The sequence below is a fragment of the Salvelinus alpinus genome, chromosome 34 (assembly GCF_045679555.1).
Source record: "Salvelinus alpinus chromosome 34, SLU_Salpinus.1, whole genome shotgun sequence".
NCBI lineage: Eukaryota > Metazoa > Chordata > Actinopteri > Salmoniformes > Salmonidae > Salvelinus > Salvelinus alpinus.
Window position 1 is genome coordinate 20,294,947 of NC_092119.1, and position 14,385 is coordinate 20,309,331.

The 14,385-nt window shown below is 41.6% G+C and overlaps 1 protein-coding gene across 3 annotated transcripts; it reads right to left on the bottom strand.

Annotated features, from left to right (window-relative positions):
* Positions 1 to 371: 371 nt before the first annotated feature.
* On the bottom strand, positions 372 to 13,995 carry LOC139563869 (REST corepressor 1-like). 3 transcript variants are annotated; one of them, XM_071382849.1, is made up of 12 exons: positions 13,203 to 13,995; positions 13,044 to 13,103; positions 12,322 to 12,402; positions 6,049 to 6,263; positions 5,724 to 5,842; positions 5,491 to 5,569; positions 5,349 to 5,402; positions 5,026 to 5,232; positions 4,732 to 4,809; positions 2,341 to 2,398; positions 1,907 to 2,151; positions 372 to 1,648 (listed from the first exon to the last, which is right to left on the bottom strand). In XM_071382849.1, exons 1-12 carry the CDS (start codon positions 13,357 to 13,359, stop codon positions 1,607 to 1,609), a joined length of 1,395 nt encoding a protein of 464 aa, XP_071238950.1. In that variant the 5' UTR covers positions 13,360 to 13,995; the 3' UTR covers positions 372 to 1,606. The 3 variants fall into 3 exon arrangements, with proteins under 3 accessions (XP_071238950.1, XP_071238948.1, XP_071238949.1); XM_071382847.1 differs by having other exon boundaries at positions 5,715 to 5,842; positions 13,044 to 13,099; positions 13,199 to 13,990; XM_071382848.1 differs by having other exon boundaries at positions 13,044 to 13,099; positions 13,199 to 13,986.
* Between the last annotated feature and the right edge of the window lie 390 nt (positions 13,996 to 14,385).

Sequence of the window (14,385 nt, forward strand, 5' to 3'; positions counted from 1 at the left end):
GTACACTCGGTACCCATCACTTACTCTACTTGAATAATTTCTTCCTATCCAGTAAAAACATTTATAGTTGTGCTATCTGTTCTGAAACAATACTTCATGATCCTTCTTCAGAAAAGGCATCATCCCTTGAACTGCTCATCACTCAAGGTTTTATATACACAGTGTACCAAACATTTGGAACACCTTCCTAACATAGAGTTGACCTAAATATGACAAGCTGTGCTGAAAGACAGAACAAATTAGCTTCAGTTTCAACCTGTTTGTGCCATGTTGTGACTGACAATAAGCAATGGAGTTGGCAAGAGCACAAACAGGTCTGGGACCAGGCTAGAAGCAAATAGCAGGAAAAGACAAATGAGCATCCAGTGAAATCTTTTAAATGTCCCTATAAATCCTTCAAATTTATTTATGGTTAATTGATGAGCAAAATGAATACACAATGGTAAATGACAGCAATAAAATGTACACACATTAAAACCCCACCTCAGGCATTCACAATTTCTTCACAAATATATATAAAAAAAAGTTTCAAAACAGTACGCTAAATCATGTTATCAGTACATTAAAAACAGTTGAATAGCATAGGCAGGTTGCTGCGAAAGGGACAGGGTTTGAACTGACAAATAACACACTTCAAACTCAAAATGTTTAAATTAAAATGTCAAAATTCTCTCATTCATCTACTTAACTTCTCATTCAACAGTCCTTTCAACTAAAAATCATTCATAACATAATTGTGTTGACCCGATTGTCCTGAGGTTACTAGTAAACTGAAAATGGACATCCTCGCAATGTTTAACAGCTCCTATTTAAAGTTCCTTACATTAATTACAACAACTAATGCATTATTTATAAATATGCACTAGGGTCACAGACAAAAGGTTAGGGAGGAAGAAGACAAATAGAAATGGTTGTGTAGTATCAACTTGCACTGGGTCTCAATATGAAATGTTCCTGTGGAAATGCCATCCTCTAATCCTACGTACTGTGTGTCGGGGGTACAACTGGCCTGACTCACCTAATCTCCAACACTGTGATGGTATTTATTGGGGTGTTTTTCTTTATGGCTGCCTGGTGTACAAAGACATCTTCGTCAAGCACACAGAATGACAGGATAGTAATCCACAGGGTCATTTCATAATGAGACCTATTGTGATTAAATACTACACAACCAAAACCAGTCTTTACAAAGTAAAGAGGGTTACAGAAGGATAAAATGAAATGTGTATTGTGGTCTAGATCACAGGGATCATCTGTAATGTTGAGTGACAGGGTAGAGGCCAGATACAAAAACAAGTTAAATTTGATACAGAAGTTTTCCTTCTCACCAAGGTGACAAAAACAGTGATGGGATAAAGTGCAGTCAGATAATCCTGGTTACTTTGACTGTCAGCCCGGCTGAAGAATGGTGCTTGAGTTAATTGGTGGGCAGCTGCAAAACATTCTTGAATTGGGGAAAAGGTAACAGGAATGACCTTCTTGAAGAAGGACACACAGACAGGATGTAACCTGTGCAGATTCAGATTAATCATCGCCTCTTCAGCACAAAAGTAAAATCTCAGAGGGAGGAGGTCCGCCAACAGAATAATCCAAGATGGCCGACCACTCAGGATGCCAGAGGTTGTTTTGCCGCCACTGGCGATGATTCCTGTAAAGGGACAATGGGGAGTATTTGCAATTAATACATCTGGAAAATCAAGCTGAAATTAAAGACTGGAATTCTTTGTACATCCCTCTGAATTACTATACTGGTGCAGATAAAAAAGGGGACCACTAAAATAGTAGGGCAAAGTGCAAATTGTCTCATTTCATACTGAGATTGATAACTGAATTTAGCCAATCAAACCCTTTAGATAAAAATAAAAAAATCCATAATGGAATGCAATCAAATTGGTCAGTCACAGACCTCTTTTTGATCCTCTGGCACCACAGGGGTGGTGGCTCCATCCTCAGTAGAAGATGTGTCCATTTTCTCCTCCTCTCCTCCCTTGGCTGCTCCCTCCATCCCATGCTCAGCCTCCCATTCCTGCAGCACCTCATCCAGGTTGAAGCGTCGGCGGTAGTTAACAAAGAAGTTCTTCACCTGCACCACTGACTTGTTGCCAATCACGTCCGAGATAGCCTGGAAGTCCCGCCCATATTTTCTGATGGCTGGAAGATGTTACAATGGAGGGAAGAAACATTTTATACAAATATAGATTATGTGCCCCCAGCAAAACAATTTAAGATGGAATTCTTTATACCATGACTTTTCACATGGGCCCCATTTCAGTTGGTTACATTTTCTATCTCCTCCCTTTCTCTAATCTCTACACATCTGTTGCAATTGAAATCAATTACCTTGTACAGCAAGCAGTTGCTCCTCTGTTGTCCAGCGAGTGTTGAACTTCTGGGTCACCTGAGACATGAATGGTCATGTTACCACTGGCACGCAAACATGACATACACCACAGGTCATAATGAGTTAAAAGCAGGAGTTGGAACCAGTTCAGAAAACCAGATATTTTTTTTCTTCTTCTAGGAACAGAATCGGGAACGAAAGTGATCTATACTGTTCCGGACCATAACCGCTTTTTTAAAAGCATGGGAACCAGTTAGTAATGTTCTTTTACGTTCCGAGCATTTGTTTTCAGTCCCACAAAGAATCTGCAACAAAGCAACTACGCAAAGTCCTCACTGTCACTCAAACGTATTTCAGTGTCTGCATGCCACCTGAAAATCTTTGCCAGTGTGTTTGAGCGTATTCAGAAATTAGGGAGAGGTTTTTTACTATAGAATAATGGATTAACTTTTTCAATGCTAGTTAAGGATACTATTTATACTGAACAAAAATATAAAAATGCAACATGTAAAGTGTTGGAAATATGTTTCATGAGCTGAAATAAAAGACCCCAGAAATATTCCATATGCACAAAAGCTTATTTCTTTCAAATTGTGTGAACAAATTTATTTACATCACTGTTAGTGAGCATTTCTCCTTTGCCAAAATAATCCATCCACCTGACAGCTATGGCATATCAAGAAGCTGATTAAAGCATGATCATTACACAGGTGAATCTTGTGTTGGGGACAATAAAAGGCCACTAAAATGTGCAGATTTGTCACAACACAACAGATGTCTCAAGTTGAAGAAGCGTGCAATTGGCATGCTGACTGCAGAAATGTCCACCAGAGCTGTTGCCAGATAATTAAAATGTTAATTTCGCTACCATAAGCCACCTTTAACGTTGTTTAAGAGAATTTGGCAGTACGTTCAACGGGTCTCACAACCATGTGTAACCACGCCAGCCCAGGACCTCCACATCCAGCTTCTTCACCTGCGGGATAAACTGAGACCAGCCACCCGGATATCTCATGAAACGGTGGGTTTACACATCTGAAGTATTTCTGACAAATTGTCAGAAACCATCTCAGGGAAGATCATCTGCGTGCTCCTCATCCTCACCAGGGTCTTGACCTGACTGCAGTTCGGCGTCGTAACCGACTTCAGTGGGAAAATCTCACCTTCGAAGGCCAGACATGCTGGAGAGGTGTGCTCTTCACGGATGAATGCCGGTTTCAACTGTACCGGGCAGGTGGCAGACAGCGTGTATGGCGTTGTGTGGGCGAGCGGTTTGCTGATGTCAACTTTGAGAACAGAGTGCCCTGTGGTGGCGGTAGGGTTATAGTATGGGCAGGCATAATCTACGGACAAACACAATTGCATTTTATCGATAGCAATTTGAATCCTCAGAGATACTGGGAAGAGATTCTGAGGCCCATTGTCGTGCCATTCAGCCACCGCCATCACCTCATGTTTCAGCATGATAACGCACAGCTCCATGTCACAAGAATCTGTACACAATTCCTGGAAGCTGAAAATGTCCCAGTTCTTCCATGGCCTGCATACTCAGACGTGTCATCCATTGAGCATGTTGGCGATACTCTGGATCGACGTGTACGACAGTATGTTCCAGTTTCCGCCACAATCCAGCAACTTCGCACAGCCATTGAAGAGTGGGACAACATTCCACAAGCCACAATCAACAGCCTAATCAACTCTATGCGAAGGAGATATGTTGTACTGCATGAGGCAAATGGAGGTCACACCAGATACCGACTGGTTTTCTGATCCACGCCCCAGCCTCTTTTTTTTAAAGGTATCTGTGACAAACAGATGTTTATCTTTATTCCCAGTCATGTGAAATCCATAGATTAGGGACTAATTTATTTATTTCAATTGACTGACTGACTTCCTTCCTTCCATGAACTGTAACTCAGTAAAATGTTGGGTTTATTTTTCTTCAGTTCACTACGTTTTATTAACTACAAAATGGTAAGACGTGTTTTTAATTTTAATTCTGGTGCCACTCTGCATTCATAAGCTTGTTAGCTAGCTCTGGTCCAACGTTAAGCCAAATCTCGGAAGTTCAAAGACATTCAAGCTTGTTCATAGAAACCGCTCCTCCATAGGTATAATTCTATGGATCTAATTCAGATAATGTATGTCATAACAAGATGCCCAGGGCATCAAGCCAACTTCATCTCTCACTCTTTCCCTACTCGCAAAATTTCAGTCGCTCCATAGCAAGCTGCTCTATCCGCACTGATTAGTGAAAGAATTTCAGAACGGAACGATTGGAAAATCATTTTTGTTCCAACCCCTGGTTACAAGCCACAAGAGTAACATTCATTCTATGGAGAAAGAGACCAAATTAGATGGTCAGAACTCTAGGTAAGCAATAGCTTTACCTCAGGTACTCTGAAGTGGTCCACTCCCACGTCAAGCTTGTCCTTCAGAGCACTGTTATTCTGTTTGATGCTCTGGATCTAGAAAAGGGATAAAACTCATTCAGGAAACATTTCTAGGTTAACTCATCTCTCATCCGGACACGGGTGAATACTGAGGATACTTTAGGTCCTGTTCTTAATTTTCACACAAATCTCCAATTAACATAAATACATGATTGATGCAAAACTTACTCTCATCAGAGGAGAAGAAAATCCTATCACAGAGAAGATTAATGTATTGATGTCAAGACTAACCTGCCGTTTGATGGCAACCAGCTCCATGTCGATTTGCCTCAGCACACCGACTGCAGCAGGGGTGCTGGTGGACATAGCAGCTACGTCTCCCTGGCTCAGGTGCATTCCTTTAGGAGGCTTCTTTTTAGCACGATGCTGGTTCTTCCCTGGAGGACCCTGGGGTTCTTTCTTCACTTGGGTCAGCTTCTCTGCCATACTAGTATTCGGCTAGGCGTAAAGGAATAGATTTGGGTTAAAATGGCCGAAGTATCAAAAGTAGGGAGAATTCAACATGAATTATGTATGTTTCTATTCAAATGGTAATGAAAATATTTAGAAGCTACCCTCTGTACCACTGGTACTGGTTTTATCTCCTGTTTCTCAGGTGCAGCACCCAGCTGAAACAGAAAATCTACATGTTAGTTGGTTCAATAAAACAGCATATATTTTGTGTATTAAGTTACAAGAGCCTCTGAACAGACCCACCTCTTTCTTCTCGTCCTTATTTGGTTCGTACACTACATCCCTTGGAGTGTTACCATTGGTCTCCTCAGCCTCATTCTCACTAAAAAGATGAAGCAAAACATTTATACATAGAAAAATGTATTCTTGGCCTGACTTACCAAGATTACAATATGTTATTCTAACCAATTTAAGTTTTTAAAAGGAAGAGAGAATGTGGTTCATGCATTTTAAACAAAAGCACACACTTTTCATACCTCTCTTCTCGTTCCCTCTTCTGCTTGCGTGCGTGGCGATCCATGACACTGGTTTTGCTCCGTGTCTTCTTCCAAGAGTAGTAAAATCTAACCAAGCTGGCAATGGACTTGTCAGGCAACTAGAACAAGAAGACCTTATCAATCAAGGAAAACACATTTTTCTACATTATTTTTTGTTTAGAGACATCACACAATGGGCACCCCAAATTAGCATTTAGTGTCTCATGTGCCATGGTCAACTATGTGTTACAATGTTTGTCAATGAAGTATAATGAAGTATTCGGTTTTAAGCAGATTAAAACATTATTTTTTTTAAGTCTCTCACCATCTGCTGTATACGGTGGAAAGTTTTTCCGTGGAAGCTAAAGCCCTGTTCAAACAGGACCTTGTCCTCCACTGACCACTCATCTGGGAAAGGTGTGAAGTTGGGCAAATCTGCCAGGGACTTCTCAATGTTGTGCTTGTGCCAGAAAAGCATCCCCAGTGCCTGCTCCATGTTGTACCCATGCTTCTCTTTGGTAATTGCAATGTATTCATCCACTGTAAAAAACAAAAATAGTATATAGTGCCTTCAAAAAGTATATACCCCTTGACTTATTCCACAGTGTTTTGTTACAGCCTGAATTCAAAATGGATGACATGCATATATTTTCTCACCCGTCTACACACAATACCCCATAATGACAAAGTTAAAACTTGTTTTATACATTGCAAATGTATTGAAAATGAAATACAGAAATCTAATTTAAATAAGTATTCACACCGAGTCAATACTTTGTGGAAGCAGCGATTATACCTGTGAGTCTTTCTGGGTAAGTTTCTAAAAGCTTTCCACACCTGGAATATGCAGCATTTGCACATTATTTATTTTTTAATTCAAGCTTGCCATAGAGTTTTGACTTAAAATCTACTTGAAAATCTTACTCGGCCATTCAGGAACATCACTGTCTTCTTGGTAAACAACTCCATTAAAGATTTGGCCTTGTGTTTCAGGTTACTGTCCTGCTAAAAGGTTAATGCATTTCCTAGTGTCTGGTGGAAAGCAGACTGAAGCAGGTTTTCCTCTAGAATTTTGCCTGTGCTTAGTTCCATTCCATTTATTTATAGATGTTTTTATTTTGGGGGTTACAAGCATACCCATAAAATGATGCAGCCACAGCTATGCTTGAAAATATGGAGAGTGTTGTATTGGATTTGCCCCAAACATAACATTTTGTATGTTATTGGAAACAGGATAATGCTTTTTAATTTACAGCCACCCTTCTTTTTACTCTTTCAATTAGGTTAGTATTGTGGAGTAACTACAATGTTGTTGATCCATCTTCAGTTTTCTCCTATCTGTTTTAAAGTCACCATTGGCCTCATAGTAAAATCCCTGAGCGTATTCCTTCCTCTCTAGCATCAGTTCAGAAGGATGCCTGTATCTTTGTAATAACTGGGTGTATTGATACAGTACACCATCCAATATGTAATTAATAACTTCACCAAGCTCAAAGGGATATTCAAATGTATTTTTTTTAGCAGATGTTTTACAGGCTCAAATAAAATGAAAAATCTAATTTAAAAAATCTAATGTGTTTGGTGCAAGTGAGAAATACAACAGGTGTAGACTTTACCGTGAAATGCTTACTTTCCCAACAATGCAGAGTTAGAAAGCTCCTGATCAATTGTGCTATTTTGCATATTTTTTTAAACTGTGGATTTAAAAACATTTTGGGGATTGTTTCATGTTTCTACCATAATTTCCTATGACTGAAAAGAGCTTCTGGACATCAGAACAGCTATCACTAACCTCAATTTGGGTGAGGACTTCTACTTCAATGAGTCAGAGGTGGAGAACATATTGATTATACAAGACCCAAATCCCGGACACTCTGAGAAGGAGGCGGTGGTGGCGCTATAGAGGCCGACGTGCGGGATACCTGAAGGGACTACGTCTGCGAGTGGATAAACCGCCTACCCTCTGTTCTATTGACAAACATGCAATCACTGGAGAATAAACTGGACAAGCTCCATCAGAGACTATCCTATCAACATGATCTAAAAAACTGTTATAACCTATTTTCCTGAGAGTCATGGCTGAACAAGGATGTGGAAAATATTAATCTAGCAGGGCCGACTGGCAGTGTTGGGGATGCTCAGGAGAGGGAGTGTCTCTTTGTAAACAGCTGGTGCGCAACCTCTAATACTAAGGAAGTCTTGAGGTTCTATTCGCCTGAGTTAAAATACCTTATGATAATCTGTAGACTATACTGTTTATCTATATTTTTCCTAGCTGTCTTTTTACCACCACAAACCGATGCTGGCACTAAGACTGCACTCAACAAGCTATATAGGGCCATACACAAACAAGAAAATGCTCACGCAGGTGGCGCTCCTAGTAGCTGGTTAACGCAGGAGAACTGAAATCCGTTTTATCTAAGTTCTACCAGCATGCCACCTGTGCAACTACAGGCAAAACAAATTTGAGTTCACCTTTACTCCACACACAGAGACGTGCACAAAGCTCTCCCTCACCATCCATTTGGAAAATCTGACCATAACTATCCTCCTGATTGCTGCTTACAAGCAAAAACTAAATACAGAAGTGGTCCAATGAAGCTGATGCTAAGCTACAGGACTGTTTCGCTAGCACAGACTGGAATATGTTCCGGGACTCATCCGATAGCATTGTTTACCACATCAGTTACCGGCATCATTAATAAGTGTCGTCCCCACAGGGAATGTATGTACAGTGCATTCGGAAAGTTTAAAATGTATTAAAATGTGTTCCCCTCCCCCCATCAATCTACAAACAATACCCCATAGTGACAAAGCAAAAACAGGTTTAGAAATGTTTGCAAATGTATCAAATAAATTAAATATCACATTTATAATACGTATTCAGAACTTTTGCTGAGTACTTTGTTGAAGCTGCTCTGGCAGCGATTACTGACGAGTCTTCTTGGGTATGAAGCTACAAGCTTGGCACACCTGTATTTGGGGAGTTTCTCCCATTCTTCTCTGCAGATCCTCTCAAGCTCTGTCAGGTTGGATAGGGAGAGTCGCTGCACAGCTATTTTCAGGTCTTTCCAGAGATGTTTGATCGGGATCAAGTCCAGGCTGTGGATGGGCCACTCAAGGACATTCAGAGAGTTGTCCTGAAGCCACTCCTGCATTTTCTTGGCTGTGTGCTTAGGGTTGTTGTCCTGCTGGAAGGTGAACCTTCGCACTAGTCTGAGGTCCTGAGCACTCTGGAGCAGGTTTTCATCAAGGATCTCTCTGTACTTTGCTCTGCATCCTTCCCTCGATCCTGACAAGTCTCCCAGTCCCTGCCGCTGAAAAACATCCCCAAAGCACGATGCTGCCACCACCATGCATCACCGTAGGGATGGTGCCAGGTTTCTTCCAGACATGACGCTTGGCATTCAGGCCAAAGAGTTCAACCTCGTTTCTCATGGTCAGAGTACTTTAGGTGCCTTTTGACAAACTCCAAACGGGCTGTCATGAGCTTTTTACTGAGGAGTGGATTCAGTCTGGCCACTCTACCATAAAGGTCTGATTGGTGGAGTGGTGCAGAGATGGTTGTCCTTCTGGAAGGTTCTCTCATCTCCACAGAGAAACTCTGGAGCTTACAAACTTCTTCCATTTAAGAATGATGGAGGGCACTGTGTTCTTGGGGACCAATGCTGCAGACATTTTTTGGCACCCATCCCCAGATCTGTCCCTCGACACAATCAAGGCTCAGTGCGCTACGGACAATTCCTTCGACCTCATGGCTTGTTTTTTTTGCGTTGACATGCACTGTCAACTGTGGGACCTTATAAAGACAGGTGTGTGCCTTTCCAAATCATGTACAAACAATTGAATTTACATCAGGTGGTCTCCAATCAAGTTGTAGAAACATCTCAAGGATGATCAATGGAAACAGGATACACCTACTCAATTTCAAATCTCATAGCAAAAGGGTCTGTATACTTATATAAATAAAAAGGTATTTGTTTTTTATAACTGCAAACATTTCTAAAAACTTGTTTTCACTTTGTCATTATGGGGTAGTGTGTGTAGACTGCTGAGGAATCCATTTAAGAATAAGGCATTAACGTACTGTAACAAAATGTGGAAAAAGTCAATACTTTCCAAAGGCACTGAACCCAGCAAAAAAAAGAAACTTTTCCAGGACCCTGTCTTTCCCAAGATAATTCGTAAAAATCCAAATAACTTCACAGATCTTCATTGTACACTGTTTCCCATGCTTGTTCAATGAACAATAAACAATTAATGAACATGCACCTGTGAAACTGTCATTAGGACACTAACAGCTTACAGACGGTAGGCAATTAAGGTCACAGTTATGAAAATTTAGGACACTAAAGAGGCCTATCTACTGACAGAAAAACACCAAAAGAAAGATTCCCAGGATCCCTGCTCATCTGCGTGAATGCACCTTAGGCATGCTGCAAGGAGGCATGAGGACTGCCGATGTGGCCAGGGCAATAAATTGCAATGTCAATACTTTGAGACGCCTAAGACAGCACTACAGGGAGACAGGACAGACAGCTGATCGTCCTCACAGTGGCAGACCACGTGTGACACCTGCACAGGATCGGTACATCCGAACATCACACCTGCGGGACAGGTACAGGATGGCAACCACAACTGCCCGAGTTACACCAGGAACGCACAATCCCTCCATCAGTGCTCAGACTGTCCGCAATAGGCTGAGAGAGGCTGGACTGAGGGCTTGTAGGCCTGTTGTAAGGCAGGTCCTCACCAGACATCACCGGCAACAACGTCACCTATGGGCACAAACCCACCGTCGCTGGACCAGACAGGACTGGCTTCACTCACGAGTCATGGTTTTGTCTCACCAGGGGTGATGGTTGGATTCCCGTTTATCATCGAAGGAATGAGCGTTACACCAAGGCCGGGACTCTGGAGCAGGATCGATTTGGAGGTGGAGGATCCGTCATGGTCTGGGGCGATGTGTCACAGCATCATCGGACTGAGCTTGTTGTCATTGCAGGCAATCTCAACGCTGTGCGTTACAGAGAAGACATCCTTCTCTCTCATGTGGTACCCTTCCTGCAGGCTCATCCTGACATGACCCTCCAGCATGACAATGCCACCAGCCACACGGCTCGTTCTGTGCGTGATTTCCTACAGGACAGGAATGTCAGTGTTCTGCCATGGCCAGCGAAGATGGTTGAATCTGTGTTCGAAATTCACTGCTCGACTGAGGGCCCTTACAGATAATTGTATGTGTGTGGTACATATAATAGGTAGTCAATCAAGAATCATGTTAATACACTATTATTGCACAGTCCATGCAACTATGGCTTCTTACCCAAATGTTGTATCCTGAACTTATTTAAGCTTAACATACACTGCATGACCAAAAGTATGTGGACACCTGCTTATTTAACATCTCATTGCAAAATCATGGGCATTAATATGGGCATTAATATGGAGTTGGTCCCCTCTTTGCAGACTCCACTCTTCTGGGAAGGCTTTCCACTAGATGTTGGAACATTGTTGCCGGATTTGCGTCCATTCAGCCACAAGAGCATTAGTGAGGTCGGGTTATTAGGCCAGGGTCGCAGTCGGCATTCCAATTCATCCCAAAGATGGGGTTAAGGTCAGGGCTCTGTGCAAGTCAGTCAAGTTCTTCCACACCGATCTCAACAAACCATTTCTTTATGGTCCTCGGTTTGTGCACAGGGGCATTGTCATGGTGAAACAGGAAAGGACCTTCCCCCCAAACTGTTGCCACAAAGTTGGAAGCACAGAATTGTCTAGGATGTCATTGTATGCTGTAGCGTTAAGATTTCCCTTCACTGGAACTAAGGGGTCTAGTTCTAACCATGAAATAGAGCCCCAGACCATTATTCCTCCTCCACCAAACTTTACAGTTGGCACTATGCATTGGGGTAGGTAGCATCTGTCAGACTGCCAGCTGGTGAAGCGCGATTCATCAGTCCAGAGAATGCATTTCCACTGCTCCAGAGTCCAATGGCGGTGAGCTTTACACCACTCCAGCCGACGCTTGGCATTGCATTAAGTGATCTTAAGCTTGTGTGCGGCAACCGAGGACAGACGTTCTTTTACGTACTATAGCACTCGGCTGTCCCATTCTGTGTGTGGCCTACCACTTTGCGGCTGAGCAGTTGTTACTCCTAGAAGGTTCCACTTAATAACAGCACTTACAGTTGACCGGGGCATCTCTAGCAGGGCAGAAATTTGAGGAACTGACTTGTTGGAAAGGTGGCATCCTATGACAGTGCCAAGTTAAGTCACTGAGCTATTCAGTAAGGCCATTCTACTGCCAGTGTTTGTCTATGGAGATTGCATGGCTGTGTGCTCAATTTTAAATGCCTGTCAGCAATGGGTGTGGCTGAAAAAGTCGAATCCAAAATGTGGAAAAAGTCAAGGGCACACACAGAGAGAGAGAGACGGAAAGAGAGACAAAAGACTGGAATAACACTCATCTACCCATTTCTGCTATTATTGTATAGTTAATTCATTAAGTTAATCTTTTGCTTCTGATAAACTTCAGATTTGTAAAAGCAACTATTTTACATTTAGTATATAATGAGAAAATGGCTTGAATGTTCCTTACATTTAGCTTCGGCCAGGATCCGGCTGGGGATCCACACCCGCATGCCCAAGTTGTCCCTCTCCTCGGCCACTTTGGCAATCTCTGACATAGGGGAATAATGGGATTAAATGATTACCAGTGATTTCATTACTCTTAAACTACTCTGCCTTTATCTTTAAAAAAAGAAGGAAACTGGTGAAATCAGCATCACAAGCCAATCAATTATCTCATGGAGACAATTTATACAATTTAAAACAAATATGGACCATGAGCAGTTAGGACTTACAATCATAAAGTAAAAGCAGCTACACAATCAATTTCATAATGCTTCCTTCTTTGATGGGTAGCAATCATATCTAAACAATATTTCTCTCTCTCAATAAATAACCATGGTTGTTCGCCCAACAATTAGGGCCTGGTGTAAATTAAACATTTTAATTAGCCATCTCATCTCAGACATGTTTTAATTCAGCATCTAAAAATGCTGAAATATATTGGATATATTTTAACATCAGTGATTGAGTTGTGTAGTTAAATCCATTCAAACATTAAACAAAATGTAGCCGTAGACAGTAGTTGGAATGTCAGAAGAATCAAGACTAGCAGTAACAAGCCAGTTTAGTCAAGGTTCGTGGAATAGGTTAGTAAAGGTTCGTGGAATCGACAACCAGGAATTGTTCGAGGCTATCATGTCTGGTAACGTGTTATAGCTTTACGACTGTCTGAACGGTAAAATGACTCACCTGGATCATAGTCTGGCACAAGGGCTTGATACTGAGTCCCAACTCTCATACCACCACTACCTGAACATTAAATAAACACAGGATTAACATTTAGAATCAGTGTACATTTGTATGAAGTAGTTTAGTGTGACCGAGGCTACCACCGTTGTGTTGACCTACCATGCTCATCATCACTGGAGCAGCCCGAACTTCCTTCTTCCCATGAATTGTTGCTATTTCCATTTGTAGAAAAACTTTTGTTTGGATTATTCACTGCATTCCTACCCCTTCTTTTCCCAGACATTTCTGAACCACTCTTTTCCATCATTGCAGGCATTTTTTAAACGGAGAAACAGCAACAAAACTATTTGAATTTCGGCTAGCTAGGTCAGCAGCACCTTGCTAGTTTGCTAGCTAGCGAACAAAGTAACGTTAGCGAGTTGGCTAGCTAAGCTACTGGCTAGCTGGACGAAACTATGATGACCAACTGATTAAACTGGTCAACTACCCAGCTAAAGACTGCGTTATTAGAAAATTAGTTCAGATAGCTAGCTTGCTCCAAAAAATATGACGGGTGACCAAATAGCTGTTGTATGGCTCTCTGAATATTAACCAGCCACCCAGAAAGCTAGCTAGCAAAAAATACCCAAGTTAGCGAGGGGTGCTTCACTGCTAGCTTGCTACTACTTGGATAAAAGTTGCGGTTGCAACTAGCGAGCTTGATTTATGAAATACATTAGCATAGCTACGTGGCTTTAACACCAGCATTTGTCGACTATATTCTACAGACTTTGACTAGTTAGCTGGCTACTTTTGTCCATTATAGTCGTTACTAAGAGGTGTCGGAAATCTTGCCAGGTAGGTCGGTTGCTAGTTCACACTCCACGGGTCTTGATAAAGTGCACGCACGACTGCATCAAATGGAACTCAGAATATTTCAAGCCTTGCCCTGAAGAAAGACCCCTCAAGCTAATGATGAGGACCAATTCTCTTCTTACCTGGAAACTAGAGGCTACAATTAATAAATACTTTAATTGGGAATTTATGCAACTAAACTAAATTAGTTCTGCAAATACAGCCAATTTATGGAATTAATAAAAATCCAAGGCTACTTAAAATAATTCACTGAAAACAGTGAATAAGTTAATCAAATCATATGAATTTCAGTCCTTTTTTTATTTTAAAGGACTGCATTTATTTTCGTTTTTGTTTATATGCCAAGGACCATGCACAAATTATACTTAAACCTATATTAGCTCAGTAACCTCAATCTGTCATGAGCCCCTGGTCCCCATCCTCAGAAGCCCTAAAAAAGGAGCAATGTCTTGCATTCACATTGTCACAATCAAGCTACTTCTGGTCT

What these genes read in the sequence shown, in the direction of transcription:
- LOC139563869 (XM_071382847.1), bottom strand. Translation starts at nt 13,359, where the DNA reads ATGCCTGCAATGATGGAAAAGAGTGGTTCAGAAATGTCTGGGAAAAGA. An exon ending in AGTGATGATGAGCATGGTAG is followed by an intron (nt 13,100 to 13,198) that starts GTCAACACAACG and finishes ATGTTCAGGTAG; the next exon opens with TGGTGGTATGAGAGTTGGGA. An exon ending in TGGTTGCCATCAAACGGCAG is followed by an intron (nt 4,810 to 5,025) that starts GTTAGTCTTGAC and finishes TCCCTTTTCTAG; the next exon opens with ATCCAGAGCATCAAACAGAA.